General features: G+C 40.7%; 1 protein-coding gene across 1 annotated transcript; it reads left to right on the plus strand.

Annotated features, from left to right (window-relative positions):
• The first annotated feature begins 8,231 nt into the window (after positions 1-8,231).
• Positions 8,232-24,601, plus strand: CSTA (cystatin A). Its single transcript, XM_007985613.3, has 3 exons — positions 8,232-8,385; positions 20,472-20,573; positions 24,370-24,601. The coding sequence occupies exons 1-3, from the start codon at positions 8,320-8,322 to the stop codon at positions 24,496-24,498; spliced, it is 297 nt and encodes a 98-aa protein (XP_007983804.1). The 5' UTR covers positions 8,232-8,319; the 3' UTR covers positions 24,499-24,601.
• The last annotated feature ends 534 nt before the right edge of the window (positions 24,602-25,135 follow it).

A 25,135-nucleotide genomic window follows, 5' to 3' on the forward strand; every position in this document is an offset into this window, starting at 1 on the left:
GATTTAAGAATTTTTGGAATGCTTTAGTACAATATCCTGGTCCATTGTCAGTTTTAATTTTTTTCTGGAATTCCCGTTACAGCAAAACAAGATAATACATGTTTTTTAACATGGGAAGTACTTTCTCCTGTCTGGCAGGTTGCCCATATGAAATGTGAACAAGTATCAACTGTTACATGAACATATGACAATTTTCCAAATGAAGGTACATGTGTAACATCCATTTGCCATAATGCGTTAGGACACAGACCTCTGGGATTAACTCCTGCCTCTTGAGTGGGCAGGTGTAGTACTTGACACTGGATGCAATGTTGTACAATATCTTTTGCCTGTTTCCCTGTGATATCAAATTTGTTTTTTAACCCTGCTGCATTTACATGAGTCAAAGCATGAAGTTCTTGTGCTTTTATGAATGCAGAGGATACCAGTAAGTCAGCTTGTTCATTTGCTTTAGTTAAAGGTCCTGGTAAATTAGTGTATGCTCAAATATGAGTAATATAAAATGGGAAATTCCTTTTTCTTACAGTTTGTTGTAATAAATTGAACAGCTGGTTTAACTGAGCATCCATGCTATATTTAATTAGAGCTGTCTCAACATCCCTTGTGGCCTGTACTACATATGCAGTATCTGATACAATATTAACAGGTTGATTAAAATCTTGTAACACTGTAATGACTGCAACCAACTCTGCCCTTTGAGCCAATTGATATTGAGTTTTGATTACTTGCTCTTTTGGCCCTGTGTAAGCCGCTTTTCCATTGCTGGAACCATCAGTAAATACTGTCAGAGCATTTTCTAAAGGTTCATGTCTGGTAATTTTAGGTAAAATCCAAGTAGTCAATTTTAAAAACTGGAAGATTTTTGGTTTTGGGTAATGATTATCAGTAATCCCCACAAAATCAGCAAGACCAATCTGCCATGCACCAGAATTGATAAAGGCTTGTCTAACTTATTCCTTGGTTAAAGGAACAACTATTTTGTCTGGGTCATTACCACACAATTTTATTATTCGTAATCTTGCCTGACCAATTAATGTAGCTATTTGATCCAAATACAATGTAAAAGTCTTAATTGTACTGTGAGGAAGGAATGACCACTCCACAAGATCAGTATTTTGAACAATGATGCCTGTTGGAGAATGTGCGGTAGCAAAAATCGAAAGTTGGAGTGGGGCTAAGGGATCTATTCTACTTATTTGTGCTGACTGAATTTTTTCTTCCATTAATTTAATTTCTTTTGTTGCCTCTGAGGTTAATATTATTTTACTATTTAAGTCTGGGTCTCCTCTTAGGATAGAGAACAAATTTGACATGGCATAAGTAGGAATGCCTAGAGTTGGCCAAATCCAATTAATATCGCCTAGCAATTTCTGAAAGTCATTTAATGTTTTTAATGTGTCTTTTCTTACTTCTATTTTTTGTGGTTTAATTTTTCTATTTTATATCTGCATCCTTAAATAATGAAAAGGAGTAGAGGTTTGAATTTTATCAGATGATATTTGTTAGTCCTGCATTGGCAACCTCTGCTTGCAGAAATGTGTAACAGTCAATTAATTTGTCTCTTGTTTCTGCAGCACATAAAATACCATCAATATAGTGAATGACATAACAATCTGAAAATTTGTCTCTAACTGTTTGAAGGACTTGACCTACAAAAGTTTGACAAATAGTTGGACTATTAAGCATTCCCTGAGGTAACACTTTCCACTGAAACCTGGTGGCTGGTTCTTTATTATTTACGGCTGGTATAGTAAAGGCAAAGTTTTCACAATCCTGCTCTGCCAGAGGAATGGTAAAAAAGCAATCCTTTAGATCAATTATAATTAAAGGCCAGTCTTTTGGAATCATGGCCGAGGAGGGCAACTCGGGTTGGAGAGGCCCCATGGGTTGAATTACAGCATTTATGGCTCTTAAGTCCGTTAACACACACCATTTGCCTGATTTTTTCTGAATTACAAATACAGGAGAATTCCAGGGTGAGACTGAAGGCTCAATGTGTCCCTTTTCTAATTGTTCCTTTGCTAATAAACGTAAAGCCTCCAGTTTTTGTTTCAGTAGCAGCCACTGATTTACCCATACCGGTTTTTCTGTTTTTCAAGTTAATGGAATGGGTTTAGGAGGCTCTACAGTGGCCGCCCCTAAAAAGGATACCCTATTCCTTTTCTTTCTTGATTTTCCTCAGTCTCAATTGGGACTTTAATGCCATTTTCATTTTTTCCCAATCCCTTTCCTGGTATATATCCCATCTTAGTCATGATCTTTTGACTCATGGGGCTGTATAATGGAGCGGGCATAATGATTTCTGCACCCCACTGTTGTAACAAATCTCGGTTTGTTGAAACAAACCCAATAGACTAACAGGAATTGAAGTAATCATTGGCTGAACAGTACTTTCTTGATTATCTGGCCCTAAACAATGTAAAATCATTGTACTTTGATACACTTCTGAAGCTGTGCCCACGCCGACAAGTCTTGTAACAGCCTTTTGTTTAGGCCAATTTTTTGGCCACTGATTTAAAGCAATGACAGAGACATCTGCTCCAGTGTCTACTAACCCTTCAAACTGTTTTCCTTGAATAATGGCCTTACACACAGGTCTGCTCTCAGAGACCTGACTTGCCCAACATGCAGCCTTTCCTACCGGATCAGTGCTTCCAAACCCTCCTGTTCTTTTTATCTCATTGTTTCCAACTTTAATATAAGGTAGGAGTAATAATTGAGCAATCCTGTCTCCTGGACTGGCACTCCAAGGAATTGAGGAACTAATAACCAATTGAATTTCGCCTTTATAGTCTGAATCAACCACACCAGTACGAATTTGAACTCCCTTTAGATTTAAACTTGATCTTCCTAAGATTAGTCCTACAGTCCCCTCAGGCAATGGGCCATATACCCCTGTGGAGATTTTTCGTGGAGGCTCCCCTGGAAGCAGAGAGACTGCTTGTATAGTACATAAATCTACTGCTGCACTGCCGCTTGTGGCGGGGCATAATTGCCGTACTGTGATAACTGGCTTATTCCCTGAGGCACTTGTGACAGTGGGGGTTGTTCCTGAAAACCCTGGGGAACAAAGGGCTGAATTGGGAATGCCCCAGTTTGTTGCGGGGCCTGAGGCTGGCCCTCCTCTGTTTCCCGACAGTGGTTGCCCATTTTTATGAAATTTAGAACGACATTGATTACCCCAATGTTTTCCCTTTTTACATCCTGTACATAGGCCAGGTGGCTCTTTATCTGTTGTAGTAGCTTGAGTAGTTACATTTTGTTTATTTGAGACTAGGCAATTGTTTTTTAGATGACCAATTTGACCACAATTATAACATTTTCCCCCAAATATTCTAACTTGTCTTCCTAAAGCAACTCCTGTGATTGCTTGAGCCATAAACATAGCTTTATGCATAGCTCCTCCAATTCCATCACAGGCTTTAACGTACTCTGATATTACATCTGATCCTGCTGGGACCCTTCCTTTTAATGGCTTAATGGCTGATTGACAGTCAGGATTGGCGTTTTCATATGCCATCAACTCCATTATGACCGTATGGGCATTCTCATCAGTAATTGACTTTTGAGCAGATCTTGAAGCCTTGCTACAAAATCAGGGTAAGGCTCTTTAGAGCCTTGTCTTATTGTATTGAAGGAGGGGCAGGCGGTTCCTGGGTCTTGGATTTTCTCCCAGGCCCTAAGGCAGATAGCCCTAATTTGCTCAATGGCCTCATTTGGCATTATTACTTGTTGACTAGCAGTGCTCCAATTTTGACCTATTCCTAATAGTTGATCTACGTCTATGTTAATTGGAGGATTGGCAGTCCTATTTCTTAGGACCTGTTCTTGTGCCCCATCAATCCACCAAGTCTTAAATTGTAAAAATTGAGAGGGTGAGAGTGATGATTTTGCCAGAATCTCCCAATCATAAGGAATGAGTCTATGTTCACAAGCAATGGAATCTAATAATGTTCTCATGTAAGGAAAGTTGGGTCCCTACTGTTTTACTCCCTCTTTCATTTCTTTTAGCATTTTTATAGAAAAGGACTCATATCTGGCTTCAGCTACGGGAGGCTCTCCCTCTTGGGCCCCTTCTCCAGGTGGTCTTGATTCTAATATTACTGGGAATTGCCATGCTTCAATAGCTCCTTGTTTTCTTGCCTCATCAATAATTTTATGTAATGCACCACTCTGTCCACTAGGCAGTGCTGTACGATTACATCCCATGGTGGGCGGCTGAGGATATAGCGCCCTGCCCTGTGGCGCTGGAAACATTCCTGGCTGTCCATATGGATTTTCCGGGGGCAGCTGATACTGAAGTTTGGCTGGTAGCCAGTATTGATAGGCTACTGGCAGCTGGGTCTTATTTTCTACCAGCTGATATTGTGGACACTGTATTTGGATCGGCATTGCCATGACAGAGACTCTATCTTTTTCTATTTAATCTTCTTTTGGAGTTTGTACTTGTTTAACCTGCATTTGAGGTTGTAAAGTTACAGGCATCTGAGCTGCTGTAAGAGGAGTTGGCCATCGTGGTTTAGACTCTGATGGCTCTGCTAATTCTGGACCTTTTTCTTCTAATTTTAACGTTTCAGGATATATCACCTCCTGTAATTGATTATTGCCAACATTTTGCATTGACCAAGCCATTACCGGCTTTGCTACACATTTACAATGTGAACTTTCTGTTCCTTTCCGGGATTCTATCCCTGCCTCTTTTTCATAATCTACTGCACAGCTTTCAGGGACATCAGAAACAGAAACGCTATCTTCTTCTGTTTGAAACGGTTCTAAAGCTACTTTAATAATGACCCAATCATTCCATACTGTAAGTGGGATGATTTTACCTTCCCTCCTTGCTTGTTTTAAATATTTGCCAATTTTTCCCCAGTCTTTTAGATCTAAAGTTCCCTGTTCCAGAAACCATGGGCAAAACTGTTCTATTGTTTGAAATAGCATAATTGGATTATTGGTAAGAGACTTTAACTCCCCCTCTTTTTAAGAGAATTTTAATAAAGCTGCGATAAGAGGCATATTTACTTTTAGTTTGCCCCATTGTTACCCTAGGTTCTTCCGAGCGCACAGGCTTACCACAAGGCTGACTGTAGATGTACTCGGGAGTCTCTCGTCGACTTGTCCTCAATGACCAAGCTCGAGTGTACCTTCACCTTAGAGAAAAGCACCCTCGTTGGGCACCAGATGAAGGGGTGGCCTGCCCCTCCACACCTGTGGGCGTTTCTTGTTAGGTGGAACGAGAGACTTAAGAAAAGAAATGAGACACAGAGACAAAGTATAGAGAAAGAAAAAGTGGGCCCAGGGGACCGGCGCTCAGCATACAGAGGACCCACGCGGGCACCAGTCTCTGAGTTCCCTCAGTATTTATTGATCATTACCTTTACCATCTTAGAAAAAGGGAAGTGGCAGGATAATAGGATCATCGTAGGGAGAAGGTCAACAGTAAGACATATGAATAAAGATCTCTGTGACATGAATAAGTTTAAGGAAAAGTGCTGTTTCTTGGTATGCATATGCAAACATCTCCATAAAACTTTTTAGTGCATAAAGAGCAACATTGCGGCTAGCACGTCCCACCTTCAGCCCTAAAGTGGTTTTCTCCTTTCTCAGTAAACAGAACATACAATCCGGTTTTACACCAAGATGTTCCATTGCCCAGGGATGGGCAGGAGACAGAGGCTTTTCTCTATCTCAACTGTCAAGAGGCCTTCTTTCCTCTTATGGACCTTTGGCAGTGTAGGTGTCCCTGAGTACTTGAGATTAAGAGAACGGTGATGACTTTTCACAAGCATACTGCCTTCAGGCACTTGTTTACCAAAGCCCAACCTGCACAGCCCAAAATCTGTTAAACCTTGAGTCACCACAGCACATGTCTCTTGCAAGGACAAGGTTGGGGGTAGGGTCACAGATTAACAGCATCTCAAATACAGAACAAAATGGAGTCTCTTATGTCTACTTCTTTCTATATAGACACAGTAACAGTCTGATCTCTTTTTCTTTTCCCCACAGTTACAGGAGGAATACAAAAGACAAAAGCAATATTTGCTTTGGGGAAGTTTTTACTTCTACAATAAATTATTGAGAATCAATAGGAAAGAGCTGAAAGTACAGGGCATAGACCTCAAAAAGAGAAAAGTAGACTTGCTGTTTATCATATCCCTTACCACTGGGGAGATTCAATAAGGATGGCCTGGACTAGGATGTAAGTGAACAACTAAAAATGGGCTGCAGGCTTGGAAAAATGTCAGGGGCCTGAATATGAAAGGACTTGACTTGGGGAGGTCACATGAAGATGAGTAGAACCAGTGGCCTATGAAAGCTGAGCCAAAATCTTCAGACGACCTGTGGCCTCTTGAGGGAGAACCTTGTCATCCATATTCGCTGTTCTTCTTAATCCACAGTGTAAAGGCATTCTGTGGAGAGATTACCTGTGTAGCGCCCCTTAGTTTAGCCCATAAGACACTCACCTAGCTCCAAGAATTTGCCAAGCACCTACCAAACATCATTATAAAGAAACAAGCACCTCCCTGTATTGTGATATAGAACAATCTCCAAAATATATTGTTAGGAATAAAACAAAAAGTGTAATCATTTATATAGAATACCATTTTTATAAAAGAAAACCTATATAGATGTATATTTATCTATGTGTATGTGCATGTGTGTGGCCAATTATTATTATTATTATTATTTTTTGAGACACACTATTGCCCTGTTGCCAGGCTGGAGTGCAGCGGCACAATCTTGGCTCACTGCAACCTCTGCCTCCCAGGTTCAAGCAATTCTTCTGCCTCAGCCTCCCGAGCAGCTGGGACTACAGGTTCATGCCACCACGCCCAGCTAATTTTTGTATTTTTGGTAGAGATGGAGTTTCACCATGTTGGCCAGGATGGTCTCAATCTCTTGACCTTGTGATCCACCTGCCTCGGCCTCCCAAAGTGCTGGGATTACAGGTGTGAGCCACCGTGCCCAGCCTCCAATTATTTTTATATTTGTATGTGTATAGAATGTCTCTGAAGGATAGAGAAGAAGTTGGTGCCAATAGTTGTCTCTGGAAAGTAGAAGGGTGTCTAAGGAATTAAGTGAGTGAATAATTCCTTATATTGTAAAGCCTGGTTCCTTTCAAACATTTTTATCTTGTGTATGTATTATATATTCCCAAAATTGAATAATATAATATACATAAATATTCAGACAACGTGGTCATTTTGCTTCTAGATAAGTTGCCTGCAGAAGCACTCACTCACGTACAAAAGGGGGAAAAAATGCAACATTGTTTGTAAGAATGAAACACTAGAAACAACCAAAATCATCATCAGTTGGGAAATGAGTATATAAAATATGAACTAGTATATAGCAGTTAGATAGGTAGACTAAATAGATAGGTCTAGCATAAAGTAGCATATCGCAGTTAAAGGAAATGAACAGGATTGATCTATCTGTGGATTTCTATGTGTATATCAACATGGAAAGGCTCAAAAACATGTTGAAGAGAAAAAGGAGCATAACATAGAATATATTTAGCATACAATTTAAGTGAAGTTTTAAAAACACACCAAGTAAACGTACAAAAATGACCTGGAAGGATATCAATTCACAATGTACTTTGCTTCTGGAAGGCAAGGTTGTGTGGAGTGTGGGGCTTCCTCCATATCTGTAATATTTTATTTCTTAAAATAACTACCAAAATAAAAGATAGCAAGCAAACATGACAAAAAGATTAAAAATTTTAACTCTGAGTGATAGAAATATAGATGTTTGTTATTTTATTCTTTGTGTTTTTTCTGTATGTTAAACATCTCCAGATATTTAAATAAGAGTAAAGAAGACACATCCAGCCAAGGTCCTCCAGATAGATCGTTTTGCTTTCTTTCTAAAGTCAAGTAAATTCTAAATTAACCTTGACATTATTAGTAAGTTTTGCTTTAAAAAAAATAAAATTTTGTGTTAGAAGTTTTAAAACATTTGGAAATTCTAGTTGTAGTTTCAGATTTCATAATTCAGATGATGCAACAGGATGGAACCATTGTCAAAGAGAATGCGGGGATGTTTGATGCTTGTTAGGACATGACTCCTATACTTGCCTGTTTGTTCATCCTCCAACCCCTCTTTCTTCCAAATTCCATGTAGCATATTCTGTCCAGGAAGCAAGAAGACTTGCTTGGAGGCATACTCATTTTCCCCGTGCCTCTTTGCTATTTCTGGAAAATAAAGCATTCTATAGGCGGAGCTAGTGAATGCCTCTTTTAACACACGAGTCTCCACACTTCCCTGTTCACTTTGGTTCCAGCATCCTGTCCAGCAAAGAAGCAATCAGCCAAAATGATACCTGGAGGCTTATCTGAGGCCAAACCCGCCACTCCAGAAATCCAGGAGATTGTTGATAAGGTGAGTTGATGCCATTCAGGAAAAAGTCTAAGCCAAAATCTTGATTCATAAGTTGTCCTGGTGGAAAGGATGTGGCTGAACATGAAAACTAGAAGTTTAGGATGTGTGTGACTTTGTTCAGGTTTCTTTACAACTAAGATGAAATAAGAGGTTTTCAGATGAAACCTCGAATAATCCCCAAACTGTGAGTGTGACCTTGAGCGAATCACATTTCTTCTCTGAACTTCATTTTCTCCATGTGTAAAAGAAGAATTTGTATTGTATCATCTCTAAAGCTCAATCCTAGATATGATTCTAGCATTACTAATTCAGTTTCTGATGCAACTTTTCTAATCCCACCAAGTGAAGCCAACATGTAATTGAAATGTAAGGTTATTAACAGTTTGATGAAGTAGTCTTGGAATGTACTGCAGGGAAATTTTTAAAAAATAGATTGAATGAAGAATAATATTGTAAAGGCAATCTATTTACAAATTTCATACACTTTTGCCCAAATATACAGTGTTTTCGTCTTTTCAGAGTTAAAGGGTGATTCAGCTAATGGAGAAGAGAAGTGATAGTCTAGAGTGACTCCAAAATGTCAGAGGCTGCCAAATTATATATGGAAAAATAGAACTCAATGTTGTTAGCGGATTGATATGTTTTTCTCTTTTTCTTTTTTGTTTTGTTTTTAAGAGATGGGGTCTCACTCTGTCACCCAGGCTGGAGTGCAATGGTGTGATCATGGCTCACTGTAGCCTCAACTTCTCCAGCTCAGGCGATCCTCCCCACTCAGCCTCCTGAGTAGCTGGGATTACAGACTCATGCCACCATGCCTGGCTGATTTTGGGGGTTTTATTTTGTTTTTAGAGATGGAGTTTCATTCTGTTGCCAGACAGGTCTTGAATTCCTGGGCTCAAGCCATCCACTCACCTAGGCTTCCCAAAGTATTGGGATTACAGGTGTGAGCTACCACACCCGGCCCTGATATATTTTTCTAAGTGTTGTGTGATTAGCTATCATCTAGCTATGCAGTAAACATTTAGTTGCATATTTTATGAAGGAAAACATGTACAAATTACCATTTTAGGTTTTCAGTTTGTTACCTTATTTTCTTGTATTATTCCTTCTTGTTTTTTCTCTCTGAAACATCATTCTACGACAGCGTGGAACACAAGATCAGCTTTTGTGTGATTATAAGAGTTGGGATCCTGTATATTCAGGGAACTAGAAAGCTCTCTAAGGAGCCAGATGCCTAGAATCCCATCACTCATTCTTGGGGACTAATTATTTCTCTTTCAATCGTTCTTTTTAAAAATAAATATCTTGGAGCTTTTTTTCTGGGAGATGATATTAAGTCAGTAATTTCTTCATGTGAATCCGCAGATCAAATCCATGTTCTCAAACTTGAATGTGCACATGAATCACCTGCAGGTCTTGATAAACCTTAGATTCTGATTCAGGTGGCCTGGGGGAGGTCTGAGGTTCTGCATTTCTACCAGACTCCCAAGTGCTGCTGCTGCTGCCACCCATGGCCTCACTTGCCTGCAGAATCAGAGACGTATGGCATCCTACAAGGCCAGGGGGAGATGGCGCTTTAAAATCCAGGGTGCAGGCTGGGTGTGGTGGTTCATGCCTATAATCCCAGCACTTTGGGAGGCTGAGGTGGTTGGATCACGAGGTCGGGAGTTCGAGACCAGCCTTGCCAACATGGTGAAACCCCATCTGTACTAAAAATACGAAAAGTAGCTAGGAGTGGTGGCAGGTGCCTGTAATCCCAGCTACTCAGGAGGCTGAGGCAGGAGAATTACTCAAGCCTGGGATGCGGAGGTTGCAGTGAGCTGAGATAGGCCACTGTACTCCAGTCTGGGCAACAAAGCAAGACCCTGCCTCAAAAAAGAAAGTCAGCGTGCCAAAATAAAATTTGTCTATTTCATTTGAAAAATGAAGGTAACACCTCTTGCCCTACCGATGTCAGAGCTGTAAGGACTAAGTGAGAAAATGTGCATAAAAATAACTAGAAAATGAAAAACAAATGTGCATAGGTGAGGCATCACAATTGTTTGCTTCAAATTTGTGGCTGAAAGCATCCCTGACCCTAAAAAATCCCCCTGAGACTCTCTAAGGACCAGAGCTGTAGAAAGACAGGGAAAAATAAATTTGAAATAGAGACAGTACAGAAAATTTTAATGATTTTTAAAAAAATCTATCACTTGATTAGCAATAATTATTAATTTTTAAAATAAGAAGCTACCAGAGGGCCTTGCATTGTTAATAACACCTATCTGTGAGTCCCATTTTAAATTATAAAATTGATTTGAAAGTGTGTGTGTGGCAGAGAGGAAGCTGCTTCCCTTTGGCTCCAATGTCATCAGAGAGGTAGAATGAGAGATAAGTATTAAGAACAGCTACCTCACCCCAGAAAGGAGCTTTGCAGTTTTAAAAAGCTTGACCTCCATTCAAACTCTGATTTCATCTTCATAACCCCTGGGGCAGGCAGGGAAGGTATTGTGTCTATCTTACAGATGATGAAACCAAGACTCAAAGAGATTAAGAGTCACTTAGTTAAGCTGGGCAAGGTGGCTCAAACCTGTAATCCCAGCACTTTGGGAGGCTGAGGCGGGCGGATCACCTGAGGTCAGGAGTTCAAGACCAGCCTGGCCAACATGGTGAAACTATCCCTACTGAAAATACAAAAATTAGGCGGCGTGGTGGCAGGTGCCTGTAATCCCAGCTACCCAGAGGCTGAGGCAGGAGAATCACTTGAACCTGGGAGGCGGAGGCTGCAGTGACCCAACATCGCGACATTGTACTCCAGCCTGGGTCACAGAACAAGACTCCGTCTCAAAAAAAAAAAAAAGAGTCACCTAGTTAAGAAGTTAGCTCACCCCCAGTGTCTGACCGCCTGCACTCTCCACCACACAGTGGCAGAACACAGAGGAGCTTTGTTAGGAAAGGGAAATACACTGAGTGGAGAGAGTGTGTTAAGTTTGTCTTCTCAGTGGAAGCACCAGCCTCAAATTTAAGTCAATATAGGAGGCCAAGGCAGGCGGATCACCTGAAGTCAGGAGCTCAAGACCAGCCTGGTCAACATAGCGAAACCCGTCTCTACTAAAAATACAAAAATTAGCTGGGCATGGTGATGGGCGCCTGTAGTCCCAGCTTCTCAGGAGGCTAGGCAGGAGAATCGCTTGAACCCAGGAGGCGGAGGTTGGAGTGAGCCGAGATCGTGCCACTGCACTCCAGCCTGGATGACAGAACGAGACTCCATCTCAAAAAGTAAAAAAATTTTAAAATTTAAAAGTTAAAAAAAATTTTTTTTAATCATTAGAGGGACAGGTGCGGTGGCTCATGGCTATAATCCCAGCACTTTAGGAGGCAGAGGTGGGCAGATTGCTTGATCTGGGGGATTCAAGGGCATCATGACAAAACTCTGTCTCTACCTCCTCGAAAATACAAAAAAAAAAAAAAAAAAAAAAAAATAGCCAGGTGGTACACACCTGTAGTCCCAGCTACTTGGGAGGCTTAGGTGAGACGATCACTTGCACCCAGGAAGTTGAGGATGCAGTGAGCCATGATCACACCACCGCACTCCAGCCTGGCCAACAAAGTGAGACTTTGTCTAAAAAAAATACATAAATAAATAAATAAATATAGGAAATGAATATCAGTGAATCATTTCATGGTTGGTGCATTTCTTGCATATCTCCTAAGTGTCTAGCATTATGCTAATTATTATAGAAGCTACATAAGGGCTGTAAGATATGGCCCCTGGCCTCTAGGAGTTTACACGGTAGTTGGGAAAAATCGAGATATCTGGAACAGTATATAAAACAATATCCAATTAAGTACTTTTTCATAATCATAGGTTTTGGACCAGAAAAGATGTTAGAGATTGCTGGTCAAACCTCCTTCCTTTCAGGTGAATAATTACTGTGAGGCAGTTCAGCTACTCCCGTGTTAAAGCCCGGATTATCACTTATCTGCCCTCTCTTGCAGGAGTGAGCCTTAGGGCACAATTCCCAGTTCAGTGTTAGAAGGTAGAGGAAGAGTTGGAAAACTCGTTGTAGTTTAGGAAGCACTTTCACATCATTCATTTATATCATTTATGCCCCTACAAACAGCCCCAAGAGGCAAGTCTTATTACAACCACTTTATAGGTGAGAAACTTGAGTCAATTCCTTCTCCAAAATTACAGTTAGGTCCCCATGCAAGAACAGGGAAAATGGGTAGGTGCTGGCAATTCAGGGACAATCTCCACTACCTGACACTTACTTGCTAGTTTTATTTTTTTGATTTTTGAATGTATTTGTTTTTTTCTTTTTTTTTGAGACGGAGTCTCGCTCTGTCACCCAGGCTGGAGTGCAGTGGCCAGACCTCAGCTCACTGCAAGCTCCACCTACCGGGTTCACGCCATTCTCCTGCCTCAGCCTCTCGAGTAGCTGGGACTACAGGCGCCCGCCACCTCGCCCGGCTAGTTTTTTTTGTTTTTATTTTTTTTTGTATTTTTTAGTAGAGACGTGTTAGCCAGGATGGTCTTGATCTCCTGACCTCGTGATCTGCCCGTCTCGGCCTCCCAAAGTGCTGGGATTACAGGCTTGAGCCACTGCGCCTGGCCCTGTATTTCTGTTTTTTAAAATCACCTGTTAAAGTGCAAGTATTCTCAGAGGAGCTGAAGTTTATCAGCTTTCCTTGGCCTTCTTAGAGAGCTTCTTAGTGGAAGGCCAACTGAAGAACCCCATTAGAAGGAGAGAAAGAAGGAAGAAAAAGACCATCACATAGAGAAGGGAAGAGTATCAAAGACAAATGTTAACTGCATGGTCAAGGAATTTGATATCACCGTGAAAGAGGAATATTGGATGAGGGCAGAAAAAAAAGAAAGGCAAACAAAGGGGATGGCAATTGAGAAAACTTGAAAGTTTTCAAAGGCAGGAGAAATGAGTTCTCCTATTCTGAAAATAACAGAGACTGAACATGTCATTGTAGCATCATGTACTAAAGTACACTTGGAAGAAAACCCTCTTCCAAGATTCTCTGTATTAGCTGAGGTCATTGCTATACTCATCTTTCCTATTTGGGAAGACAAGTTGTCAGGATGGAAAACAACTGTGGTCTTTTCATTCAGAAAACATTGGTTAGGTAGACAGAACTGTGTGAACTGCTATGGGGGTAGCAGGGACATAAAATAGTGCCTGCCCTTGTGGAAATTTACAAAATAGAATGGATCTAAGAGGGACACATCCCAGAAAGACAGAGCCATACATAATCCCATTCATGAAAAGCCACAATCTGTATAATGAAGAACCAAATAAATGAATGGCCCAACAGCAAAAGCCTCCAGATCATTATTGCTGATTCATTATCTATATAATATGTTAATGAGCGTTTGATGAGAATTCTGAGCATGTTTATGAGAAGGAAAGAAATGTTATTTAATTATTTTTAGAAGGGTTATACATGCAATGTGCATGCACACAATGAACACACACACACACACACACACACACACACACACACACATACACGCTCCCCTTAGTCATAAACCTAATTGCTAAATACTATTCCTGGCTAACACACAGAACATGATTTTTGTCGGTCAGGACACCACACAAACACCTCATCTGCATACCATCCTGGGCACACCCTGGAACTTAGTATGTCATGGCTCTAACCCCATCCACAAATTTGCATTCCCCTCTCTGACCACAGCCTCCTCATTAGTCGCCTCTCCCACTGTCCCACACCCAAAGAACCTGCCATTCAGCCACACCAGAATCCTTCAGGCACCTACCTTCCCATCTTCATGATAACACACCCAGGCCCACTCAGTCTCTCATCCAGCCTGGACCCCATAACAGGAGGATAGCTTCAGATATTCCTCCACTCATGATGATTTCCTTGACCCTGGGAGCTCCTGGCTTTCTAATTCTCAATTAAAGGTCACGCCCACTGCCACCACTTTCTATGCAGCTACTACTGTTCCAGAATCAAAGAACTTTGCCAAAGCGAGGTGCAGAACCACAGAAAACTCACCCATTACAAACCTGTGGATTAATGCTGAACAACCCAGACAGGACCCAGGACTGCCAGAACATACTTTCAGTCATATTTGTTGGTCTTTTTCTAGAAACGCCACAAATGTAAATCTCTCTTCAGTTCCTCAATCCCTCCCACCCCCATGTTCCCTCCAGCAGGATGTCTCAGTTCCTACTCTTCTTACGCCAGCCATCCCCAGCCTTTTTGGTACCTTTCTGGAAGGCAATTTTTCCACAGATGTGGTGGAGGGGATAGTTTTGGGATGAAGCTCTTCCACCTCATATCATCAGGCATTATATTCTCATAAGAAGCACGCAACCTTGATCCCTTGCATGCAGTTCACAATAGGGTTCCCACTCCTGTGAAAATCTAATGCCGCCCGCTAATCTGACAGGAGGCGGAGCTCAGGCCATAATCATCACTGGCCCACTGCTCCCCTCCTGCTGTGCAGCCCGATTCCTAACAGGCCGTGGATGGGTACTGGTCTGCAGCCCAGGGGTTGGGGACTCCTGTCTTAGGAGATTGCAGGCCTCTGGTAAGAAAACGCCCCAGCTGGCCCTATCTCTTGCTGGATCTCATTCCTCCCTAGACTCTGTTCTCCTCTCTTCAGCCAGCCCTTCCTCTCTTAGCCAGGTGACTTCATTTCTTGCATCCTCAATGCCTTGTCCCACACTTTCTCCTTCCTTCAAAACATACTTAGACAACAAATGTCCACAAGTCACATCTTACTGGCCCTATTGTCCTTTCATGTTACTATTCAAGCTCTCCTTCCTTACTCTGTAAAACTCCCCCAAATGTAATTCATAAACTTTGCCACCAATATCTTTCTATCCATTTTCTCTTAAATTAGGCACAGTCCTATTGTTTCTGTAGAATGACTACAGATTAGGGGAAAGTCCTGGGTGTCGAGTGCCTCATGGCTAAAATCCTCAGATCTCAGAGAATAAACACCTCACTAAGATTCATGCTCGGTAACAATGAGAAATGCTTGAAGAACTCTGGGGTAAATGCATCATACTAGGTGCTCCTCCCTGGTAGCCTCCTCCCCTGGCTGGAGACCAAGTGACAAACCTCCTCTGTATTCCTTCAGCTCCCGTCACCATCACGCATGGCAGACTGAGAAAGGTGAAGGCCAACTGCATTCAGCAGGAGATGTGTCCATTCACCACCAGTCTCCCACCACCGTTCCCAGCTGTCCGGCATCCTCCTAGTGCCCATCCTGGGGAGTCTTTCAGTGTCAGGCTACCTTCTGAGACTTAAGGTTTCACTGACAAGCTCCCCTACTCTGCCCCTTTCCCTGCTCCTCCGCTCAAATCTCATCACTCAGGTCCACGTCGTCATCTAACATTAAACCATGCAAATCTATTTTACTGGGAAGAGGGAGGGAGGCTTCAGGTTACAAGTAGAGTGAACCAGAAATCAAGGTCCACAGTCTGACATGTGCCAGAGCACTTCAAGAAACAAACCAGATCTTTTAAATCCCCCTCTCATGGAAAATTCTGCATTTGTGGATTACACAGATATGATGGAAAGGTTAAAGATTTACATATATTTCTAGGACAGATAGAAATGAATACTTGGGGCCAGGCATGGTGGCTCACCCCTGTAATTGCAGCACTTTGGGAAGCCAAGGCGAGTGGATCACCTGAGGCCAGGAGTTCGAGACCAGTCTGGCAAACATGGTGAAATTCGGTCTCTCCAAAAATATAAAAAGTTAGCTGGGAATGGTGGCAGATGCCTGTAGTCCCAGCTATTCAGTAGGCTGAGGCAGGAGAACTGCTTAAACCCAGGAGGGAGAGATTGTAGTGAGTCAAGATCATGCCACTGCACTCCAGCCTAGGTGACAGAGCAAGACTCCATGAAAGAGAGAGAAAGAGAGAAAGAAAAAAAGAAAAGAAAAGAAAGAAAGAGAGAGAGAGAAAGGAAGAAAGAAAGAAAGAAGGAAAGAAAGAAAGAAAGAAAGAAAGAAAGAAAGAAAGAAAGAAAGAAAGAAAGAAAGAAAGAAAGAAAGAAAGAAAGAAAGAAAGAAAGAGAAAGAGAGGGAGTGAGGAAGGAAGGAAGGAATGAAGTAAGGGAGGGAGGGAGGGAGGAAGGAAGGAAGGAAAAGAAAGGAAAGAAAAGAAAGAAAGAAGAAAGAAAGAAAGAAAGAAAGAGAGAGAGAGAGAAAGAAAGAAAGAAAGAGAAAGAAAGAAAGAAAGAAAAAGAAAAGAAAAGAAAAGAAAAGAAAAGAAAAAGGAAAAGAAAAAAGAAAAGAGAAGAAAGACTGGCTGGCTTAGAAGATGTGCTTAAAAAAAAACATGACTGAAAAGCAGAAGGAACACAAATCAGATATATAAGTTATCAGGCAAGGACTTTAAAATAACTATGATTAATAATTTTTCAACTTTAAGCAGTCATGCTCAACTCATGGCCTCAGATTCCTCATTCATAAAATGAGGTTTAAATGGATACTTCGGCGGTTAGTGTAGAGATTAGCCCTTTCAAACTCAGCTCCTAATTTGACTGGTGTCCAATGCTGACCACCCCTCCTTTGGAATCTCGAAAGGCTTTGGAAAGGGACCCTAAGACAGTAACCCGTTTCCTTACTCTGCTTCTCTGTGTACCCTTTCTCCGCTCTCCTGCCCCTAGCTCTTCCCACTTCTGGTTTGTTGTCACTATTTGTCTTCTCCCTTTCTCCACTTTGAAATTTCATTTCCATCTCAACAGAGCAGTCACATTTTTCCCGTCTATTCTCAAGGTTACAGGAGAACTGAGTGGAGTGTTTGGCCTTTCAGAAGTGGTCTGAGAGCTCACAGTTTGCATATGTCTACATCTTTGAAAACAGTTCTGGTACTCAAACTGAGGCATCACTAGTAAGGGATTCAAAACATCTGCCCAGGGAGGATTGTTTGAGTCCAGGAGTTCGAGGCTGTGGTGAACTATGATCACGCCACTGCACTCCAGCCCAGGTGAGGGGGAGATCCTGTCTCTTAAATTTAAAAACAAAAAACAAAAAACAATTGCCCACTGATGGGAAGGATGAAGGACTGCCTTGGGAAAATTCTAGATGCATTGGAGGCCTGATTGAAGTTGTATGGACATGAAATGCTTTCATGAAGGGCATAAAGGCAAGTTCTCAATAAACAAGGTATATTCAATACACAGAGTTATATCCTTTTTCCTCCAAAGGATAGAAAAGAATTGAGGTTGAAGGACAAAGCCACAGATATAAAGACAACAGGCGATAGGCAAGTACCACCTCAGAAATAGCAATAAAATTTTGGAAGTTGGAAAACAGATGAACAATGGAAAATGCTGAGCAGTCTAAACAGAAGCCAAGCCCACAGAGGGGAAAGTCTAAGCCAGAAGCAAGCAGATTTACCTGCAGAACGTCACAAAGGCACAGGCATGAACACCACCAAAAACTCATAGCCAGGAGTAAGGCCTGGGACCAAAAGCAAGAGGACTGATCTGTATGAGGGACAGTGAGACCTCCCCGAGTTCCTTCTCCCTCACTGTCCTCTACCCTGGCAGAAGACGAGCTTTACACTTAGCAGGAACTGAGTCAAGAGCTCATAGTAGACTCTTGCATATCAGGCCCAGCTGAGAGTGGGAATGAAGTACTGTACAGAAAGCTGATGGGTTCAGTAAAAATTTACATATTAAATTTGGGACTCTGTCTCCCTTCTCATGCTTGGTTCGGGAATGCTGACATTTAAACCCAACCCATATCCCTCCATGGTAGACAGAATGATGGCCCTTCAAAGATGTCCATGTCCTAATCCCTGGAACCTGTGACTAGATTCCTTTACACAGCAAAAGAGACTTTGCAGGTGTGATTAAATTAAGGCTCTTGAGATGGAGAGGTTATCCTGGATTATCCAGGTAAGCCCATGCAACCACAGGGTCTTTATAAGAATTATACCCAAATACTGCACTCTAGTTAGTACATTGTTTTCCACAGGGGCATAGGTCAGCTATTCTGAAATTATTTTATGTATATGCTAGAACTGAACAAACAGGCAAATACATTGCAAATAATAAGAACCAGGATTCTTCCTCAGCGTTTGAGAAAGGAGTTATAATAAGGAAAGGGGAAAAGCTAAATGAGTCCTGTGGTATTTGATTTTTTAAATTTTATTTTTTTTATTTATTTATTTATTTTTGAGGCAGAGTTTCACTCTTGTTGCCCAGGCAGGAATGCAATGGTGTGATCTCATCTCACTGCAACCTCCGCCTCCCAGGTTCAAGCGATTCTCCTGCTTCAGCCTCCTGAGTAGCTGGAATTATAGACACCCAACACTGCGCCCAGCTCATTTTTGTATTTTTAATAGAGAAGGGATTTTATCATGTTGGTCAGGCTGGTCTCAAACTCCTGACCTCAAGTGATCCACCCACCTCGGCCTCCCAAAGAGCTGGGATTACAGGCATGAGCCACCACGCCCAGCCGTGGTATTTGATTTTAATCAGAGGAAAAAATATATGTGTGTGTGTGTGTGTGTGTGTATATACATATACACACACACATATATACACACACGCACATACACACACATACCCATACACACACATATATAATGACACACACATAAATGTGTGTATATGCACACACATACAAATGAGTAAAGATGTGTGCACATGTGTGTGAGTACACATATTATTTTGTAGCCCTTTGCATTGAGTGGGCCTAGAAGCAATGACATCTAGTAACAAGAGACACAGCACCCAAATCTTGGGTCTTAAATACTATTCTCCAATAAAAGGAGTGGGGACTCCTTGGAGAAATAGTTGATTCCAGCGAGGAGGCAAGGAAACTTCAAGATAAACCTGGAACATCTGACTCTACTTCTGTAGAGTCAGAAAGTTAGGAAGTGCTTATAAAATGATGGAGGCGTGTTGAAAGGACACAGGCATCAGGTGAAGAAGCTCCCAATGGCCAAATCTAGGACATTTGAGTAACAAAATAGAGAGTAATGAATTGTAATCCACAGAGTAAAATAAATATCCATGAGTCGTATTAACATAAAACAAGTAATTGACTACATGAAGAGGAGAGAACAGCTCTTCCTTACAGTAGAATTGCAAATAATAAATGTACAAGAAATTATTTTTTAAATTACCATTTGACCAACACCACAATTAATCATTGTTGTGGGCAAGAACCATCAATGGATGCTAAAATTCATGAATGCAAGTGCAGCGATAAAAAGACTCCTCACAAGACACTAACTAATTACAAAGGGAAAAAAAATGGTAACTTTACAGTGGAGAAACCTGGCAGATATCCTAAGTGACCAAAATTAACATCACCACTAATGAAATGTAGCTCCTGATAGGATGCACTTAAGCACAACATCACTTTTGTGCTATCCTTACAAAAATGTAATACTAACATAAGAGGAGATCACACAAACCTAAATTGAGGCACATTCTACCATTTAACAGGCCAGTATTCTTCAAAACATCAAGGTTGTGAACAACAAAGGAATGAGCCCAGATTGTACAAGACTAAGTAGAAACGACAACTAAATGCAATGTAGGATCCTGCATGAGATCCTGGAGCAGAAAAGAGACATTTTCAGGATAACTGGCAAAATTCTGTTAAGGTTTAGAGACTACTTAATAGTGATATACCATGTTAATTTCCTGATTTTGGTGATTATACTATGTTATGTAAAATGGCAAAATTAGGGAAACTGTAAATGATATAAGAGAATTCATTATACTAATTTTACAACTTTTAAGTCTGAAATTATTTTAAAATAATGTTTTAATCAAGTAGTAATTATTGCCCTACTGATTTTTGTTAATCAAAGATATATATAACTCTTAGAGTTTAACAGTCAAAATGCTCCTATATTGCATCACTACACTGAGTTTATGTGAATTCAGCCTAAAGCAACAAAATTTGATGTTTTAACCTATGTAATTGTATTAAAATCGGTGTTTTCTATTGAAATAATAAAAATAGCTCATAGATTTCATTACCATCTGTGAAGACTTTTAGGAGGATGAGGTTCCCAGATGTGTACGTCACATAGATGGAGTCTAATATAGCTTTGATTATTTGTTTCCTCTTTTCTTTTCTTTAGGTTAAACCACAGCTTGAAGAAAAAACAAATCAGAGTTACGAAAAATTGGAAGCTGTGGAGTATAAAACTCAAGTCGTTGCTGGAATAAATTACTACATTAAGGTTAGAATTCAGCACCTACTTTAGCGCCAAAAGATCTATTTCTCATTTTATGTAAAATGTTCCCTGATTTCCCTACCATATAATTCCTTCCTTACAGTTGTCCTAAATTAAGATGCCCAGCATGATTCCTTCCAAGTGGTAGACTCTCAAATTTGGTAAATGATGTGATACCATTTTTTTCTTGTGAATTCAGAAAGCTTTATTACATTGATTCTTGATTTCTGGAAATTGTACAGAAAAAGATTTCAGAACAGTTCAGGGCATGCTGGATTTGTGGCTGTGCTGCTTCTTAGGTAAGGAGGGAGGATCACGTCTCATCTGCCTGAAGGCGTGGGGCTGGACCACATGGTATCTTGAAGCCGATTCCACCTCAAAGCTGTATGATTCTATATGTCTAAATTAAATAAATTAAAGTAACGACTCAAATCATTAGCTGGGAAAATAATTTAAACCTTTTTTGTCCTTTAAATAAGCATTTTGATTAATATAATGTAAATATTATTTTGTAATTCAAATTAGTAGATTTAACTTATGGCACTCTAGGTATAGTTTAAAGCAGTGGAGTAGTTAAAATAGTTTAAAAGTTAATTTTATAGCTCTGTCAGAAAATTACACGATACATTGATCCAGTTCTAATTGAAGTTATCAAAATGAAATGAACAAGTCAACCATGAATATTTAAAAGCCATTTTTGTCCTTATGTATTAAGAAGATGATAATTCTGATTTTAAAAATAAAAACAAATATTAAAGTATATTTACTTAATCTTTACTTAACTATTCGACCAGGGCACAGTGTGGCTTATTTCTCTTAAACAATTCAATTAAAATATAAACATTTTAAAAGATGTTTTCAGCAAAAAATACACATAAGTAAGTGGAGCTAGTCAGCTTAGCATAAGAAAGTTTCAGTACCGAGCTATGTACATGGATCAGCCCTGTTCTGCCAAATGTGAGCTCCTAGTAAAGACCAGGTCCCGGGGAGACACATGTCACAGAGGACCCTGCTGTATCCTCAGAAAACAATGGCACCATTTCCTCCATTTTCAATCTGATTTCTTCATGGCTGGAAAAGAACGTTTTCCAGTTAAAAATGATTATGTGCAAAGATAGGAAGCATTCCATCAACATTAGAATATTTATTTTAATAATTTATGATTAATTCAAATGCATACATTTCACATATTACCAGCTCACAAGTCTCTTCAACAGTTCATCAGATAATTATCTTGAAAATTTCTGCCTGAAAATTTCTTCTCTTGACCACCCTTTTGCCCTCTCTTAATCAGTCTCCTCTCTCTCTGTCTGTCTGTCTCTTTCTCTCTGTCTCTCTCATCTTTTCTTCCTTCTGCTATCAAATTTTTCCTACTGGATCTCAGCCACTGATCCCAGTTCCCTTTTACTTCCTGGTAGTCTGGCTGTCGATCCCTTTGCTCTGAGCCACTCTAGATTTAAGGTCTTGACAGTGACGAGACCTTCTCTGTGTATTTCAGGTACCTATCAAGAGGCAGGTGGTAGAATGGAAGGACCACAGGCTTAGGTGTCAGAACCCTTGAAGCTCCTCCTCCTTTCTGAGCCTTCATTCCCTTATCTGCACAATGAGGGTAATAATCTGCTTCGCAGGGTGTTGTGAGGAATACATAAGCTGGAAATTTATTGAGCACTTACAATTCACCATGCACTATTCTAAGAACAGGGCTTGTATTATCTCATTTAATCCTCACAACAAATCTATGAGATAAGTACAATCACTTCTCTTGGGTTACCAATGAAAAAATTGAGCTCCAGGGTGGTGAAGAGACTAAAAAGGTCATACAACTATAAGATCTGAGTCAGGATTTGAGCCCAGATAGACTGAGCTTAACTACTGGCTGTGCTGCCTCTAATATAAAGCACAAAATAAGGGCTTTTAAAAGGTTACACTGGCCTGGTGTGGTGGCTCACGTCTGTAATCCCAACACTTTGGGAGACCAAGGCGGGAGTATAGCTTGAAGCCAGGAGTTTGAGATCAGCCTGGGCAACACAGCAAGACCTTGTCTCTACAAAGAAAATGTTTTAATTACCTAGGCATGGTGACACACACAAGTAGTCCTAGCTACTTGGGAAGATGAGGTAGAAGGATCACTTGAGCCGAGGAGTTTGAGGTTGCAGTGAACTGAAATCGCACCACTGCACTGCAGCCCAGGCTACAGAGCGAGGCCTCATTCCCCCATCAGTACCCTCCAAAGAGGTTACACTGTAGAGTGAAAAGAATGTAGATGCTAGAGCCTAACAGATCTGGGTTTGAATATTGGCTGTGCCACTTATTAGCTGAGAAATTTATGGAAAATCACTTAATCTCTCTTACTCTGTTTCCACATCTGTAAAATTTCATTGCTCCACCTTTCTTCAGGCCTATAATATAAGTTAATATAATCATTTATATAAAATGTTCATCATAGTGTCTGGCTAACAGTAAACATTTGATATATGGCATTTGTTAAAATTAGGATAGGAAGTGACATCAGAAGCACAATAAATATTTTTATAAGACAAAGCATTTATTGTCTCAAGCAAGAACCAAAGTAAAAATTCTTACCATAATTTTCCAGGTCTCAGATTCATGTCCAAACTACTGCTTCTGCTTCAACCTTCATACCAATGACTTCCTAGCAAAACCCCTTAGCTTTTTTTTTTTTCTTTTTTGAGACAGAGTTTCACTCTGTCGCTCAGGCTGGAGTGCAGTGGCACAATATCGGCTCTCTGCAACCTCCATCTCCCAGATTCAAGTGATTCTCCTGCTTCAGCCTCCCAGGTAGCTGGGATTACAGGTGTGCACCACCATGCCCAGCTAATTTTGTATTTTTAGTTTTCACCATGTTGGCCAGGTTTGTCTCAAACTCCTGACCTCAGGTGATCCACCCGCCTCGGCCTCCCAAAGTGCTGGGATTATAGGCATGAGCCACAGTGCCCAACCCCTTCACTCTAGAAGAGAGGGTGTCCACCCCCTGGACTCTGCTCAATCTTACCAGTGGGCGTTTATAAAGTAGATTCTGATATAGGTATATGAACCCTGCATCCCAAATTTTCTAGGGCAATTCTGATTTTCTTTTCCCTTATCAGATTGTATGGCAAATAAAGTGTCCCAAGTTGGGAGTCAGAAAACAGCATCACCAAAAATATAGGCTGTCACTGGTTTTCTTGATCCATGCATCTTTGAAAATAAAATGCTGTCCTTTGTGCCCAGATTATACTAAAAAAAATAACAAAATAAACCTAGGACCTATGCCTCTTGCCATGCCATTAGTCTACAATTTTTTTTTTTTTTTTTTTTTTTTAGGCAGAGTCTTGCTGTATCACTCAGGCTAGAGTGCAGCAGCACAATCTCAGCTCACTGCAACCTTTTCCTCCTGGGTTCAAGTGATTTTCCTGCCTCAGTCTCCCAAGTAGCTGAGATTACAGGCATGCACCACCATGCCTGGCTAATTTTTTGTATTTTTAGTAGAGACGGGGTTTCACCATGCTGGCCAGGCTGGTCTCGAACTCCTGACCTCGTGATCCACCTGCCTCAGCCTCCCAAAGTACTAGGATTACAGGTGGGAGCCACGGCGCCCAGCCTACTCTACTCTTTCTCTCCTAAAATAAGGTGGTGGATTTATGAATACAAAGAGTCTAAGAATGGGTGGACTAGGTCTAGCAATGCTATTCCTCAGCAGCTTTTTGGACAGAAGTCTTTATAGACCTGTAGCTCTCTCACTTGATGTAGACCCATTTGAATAAATCTCCTTTTGCTTTCTCTTTTTTTTAATACTTTTCAGGTACGAGCAGGTGATAATCATTATATACACTTGAAAGTATTCAAAAGTCTTCCCGGACAAAATGAGGACTTGGTACTTACTGGATACCAGGCTGACAAAAACAAGGACGATGAGCTGACAGGTTTTTAGCAGCATGTTCCCAAAGTGTTCTGATTCCTTCCACTGGCTACTGAGTCATGATCCTTGCTGATAAATAAAACCATCAATAAAGAAGCATTCTTTTCCAAAGAAATTATTTCTTCAATTATTTCTCATTTATTGTATTAAGTAGAAATTACCTTTTCTGTCTCAAAATCAGTGCTATTGCTTTAGAGTATAAATTCCATATAAATTGATGGCAATTGGAAATCTTATAAAAACTAGTTAAGCCTAATGCAATTGGCTAAAGGATAGTACCACACTCACCCCCACCACAGGCAGGCCGGATCATGGACTATCAGTTCGTCAGCCTCCTTGTTCCCTGTGGCTGCTGATAACCCAGTATTCCATCTCTACCCTCATATTTTAAAATTAAATCAAGTATTTTACAAAGTGTGTGTATGTGTGTGTGTGTGTGTGTATATATATATAAATATATATATAAATATATAAATATATATATTATATATATATATATATTTTTTGAGATGGAGTCTTGTTCTGTCACCCAGGCTGGAGTGCAATGGTGCAATCTTGGCTCACTGCAACCTCTGCCTCCTGGGTTCAAGCGATTCTCCCGTCTCAGCCTCCCAAGTAGCTGGGATTACAGGTGCCCACCACCGCACCT

Source organism: Chlorocebus sabaeus, chromosome 22, assembly GCF_047675955.1.
Source record: "Chlorocebus sabaeus isolate Y175 chromosome 22, mChlSab1.0.hap1, whole genome shotgun sequence".
Lineage (NCBI taxonomy): Eukaryota > Metazoa > Chordata > Mammalia > Primates > Cercopithecidae > Chlorocebus > Chlorocebus sabaeus.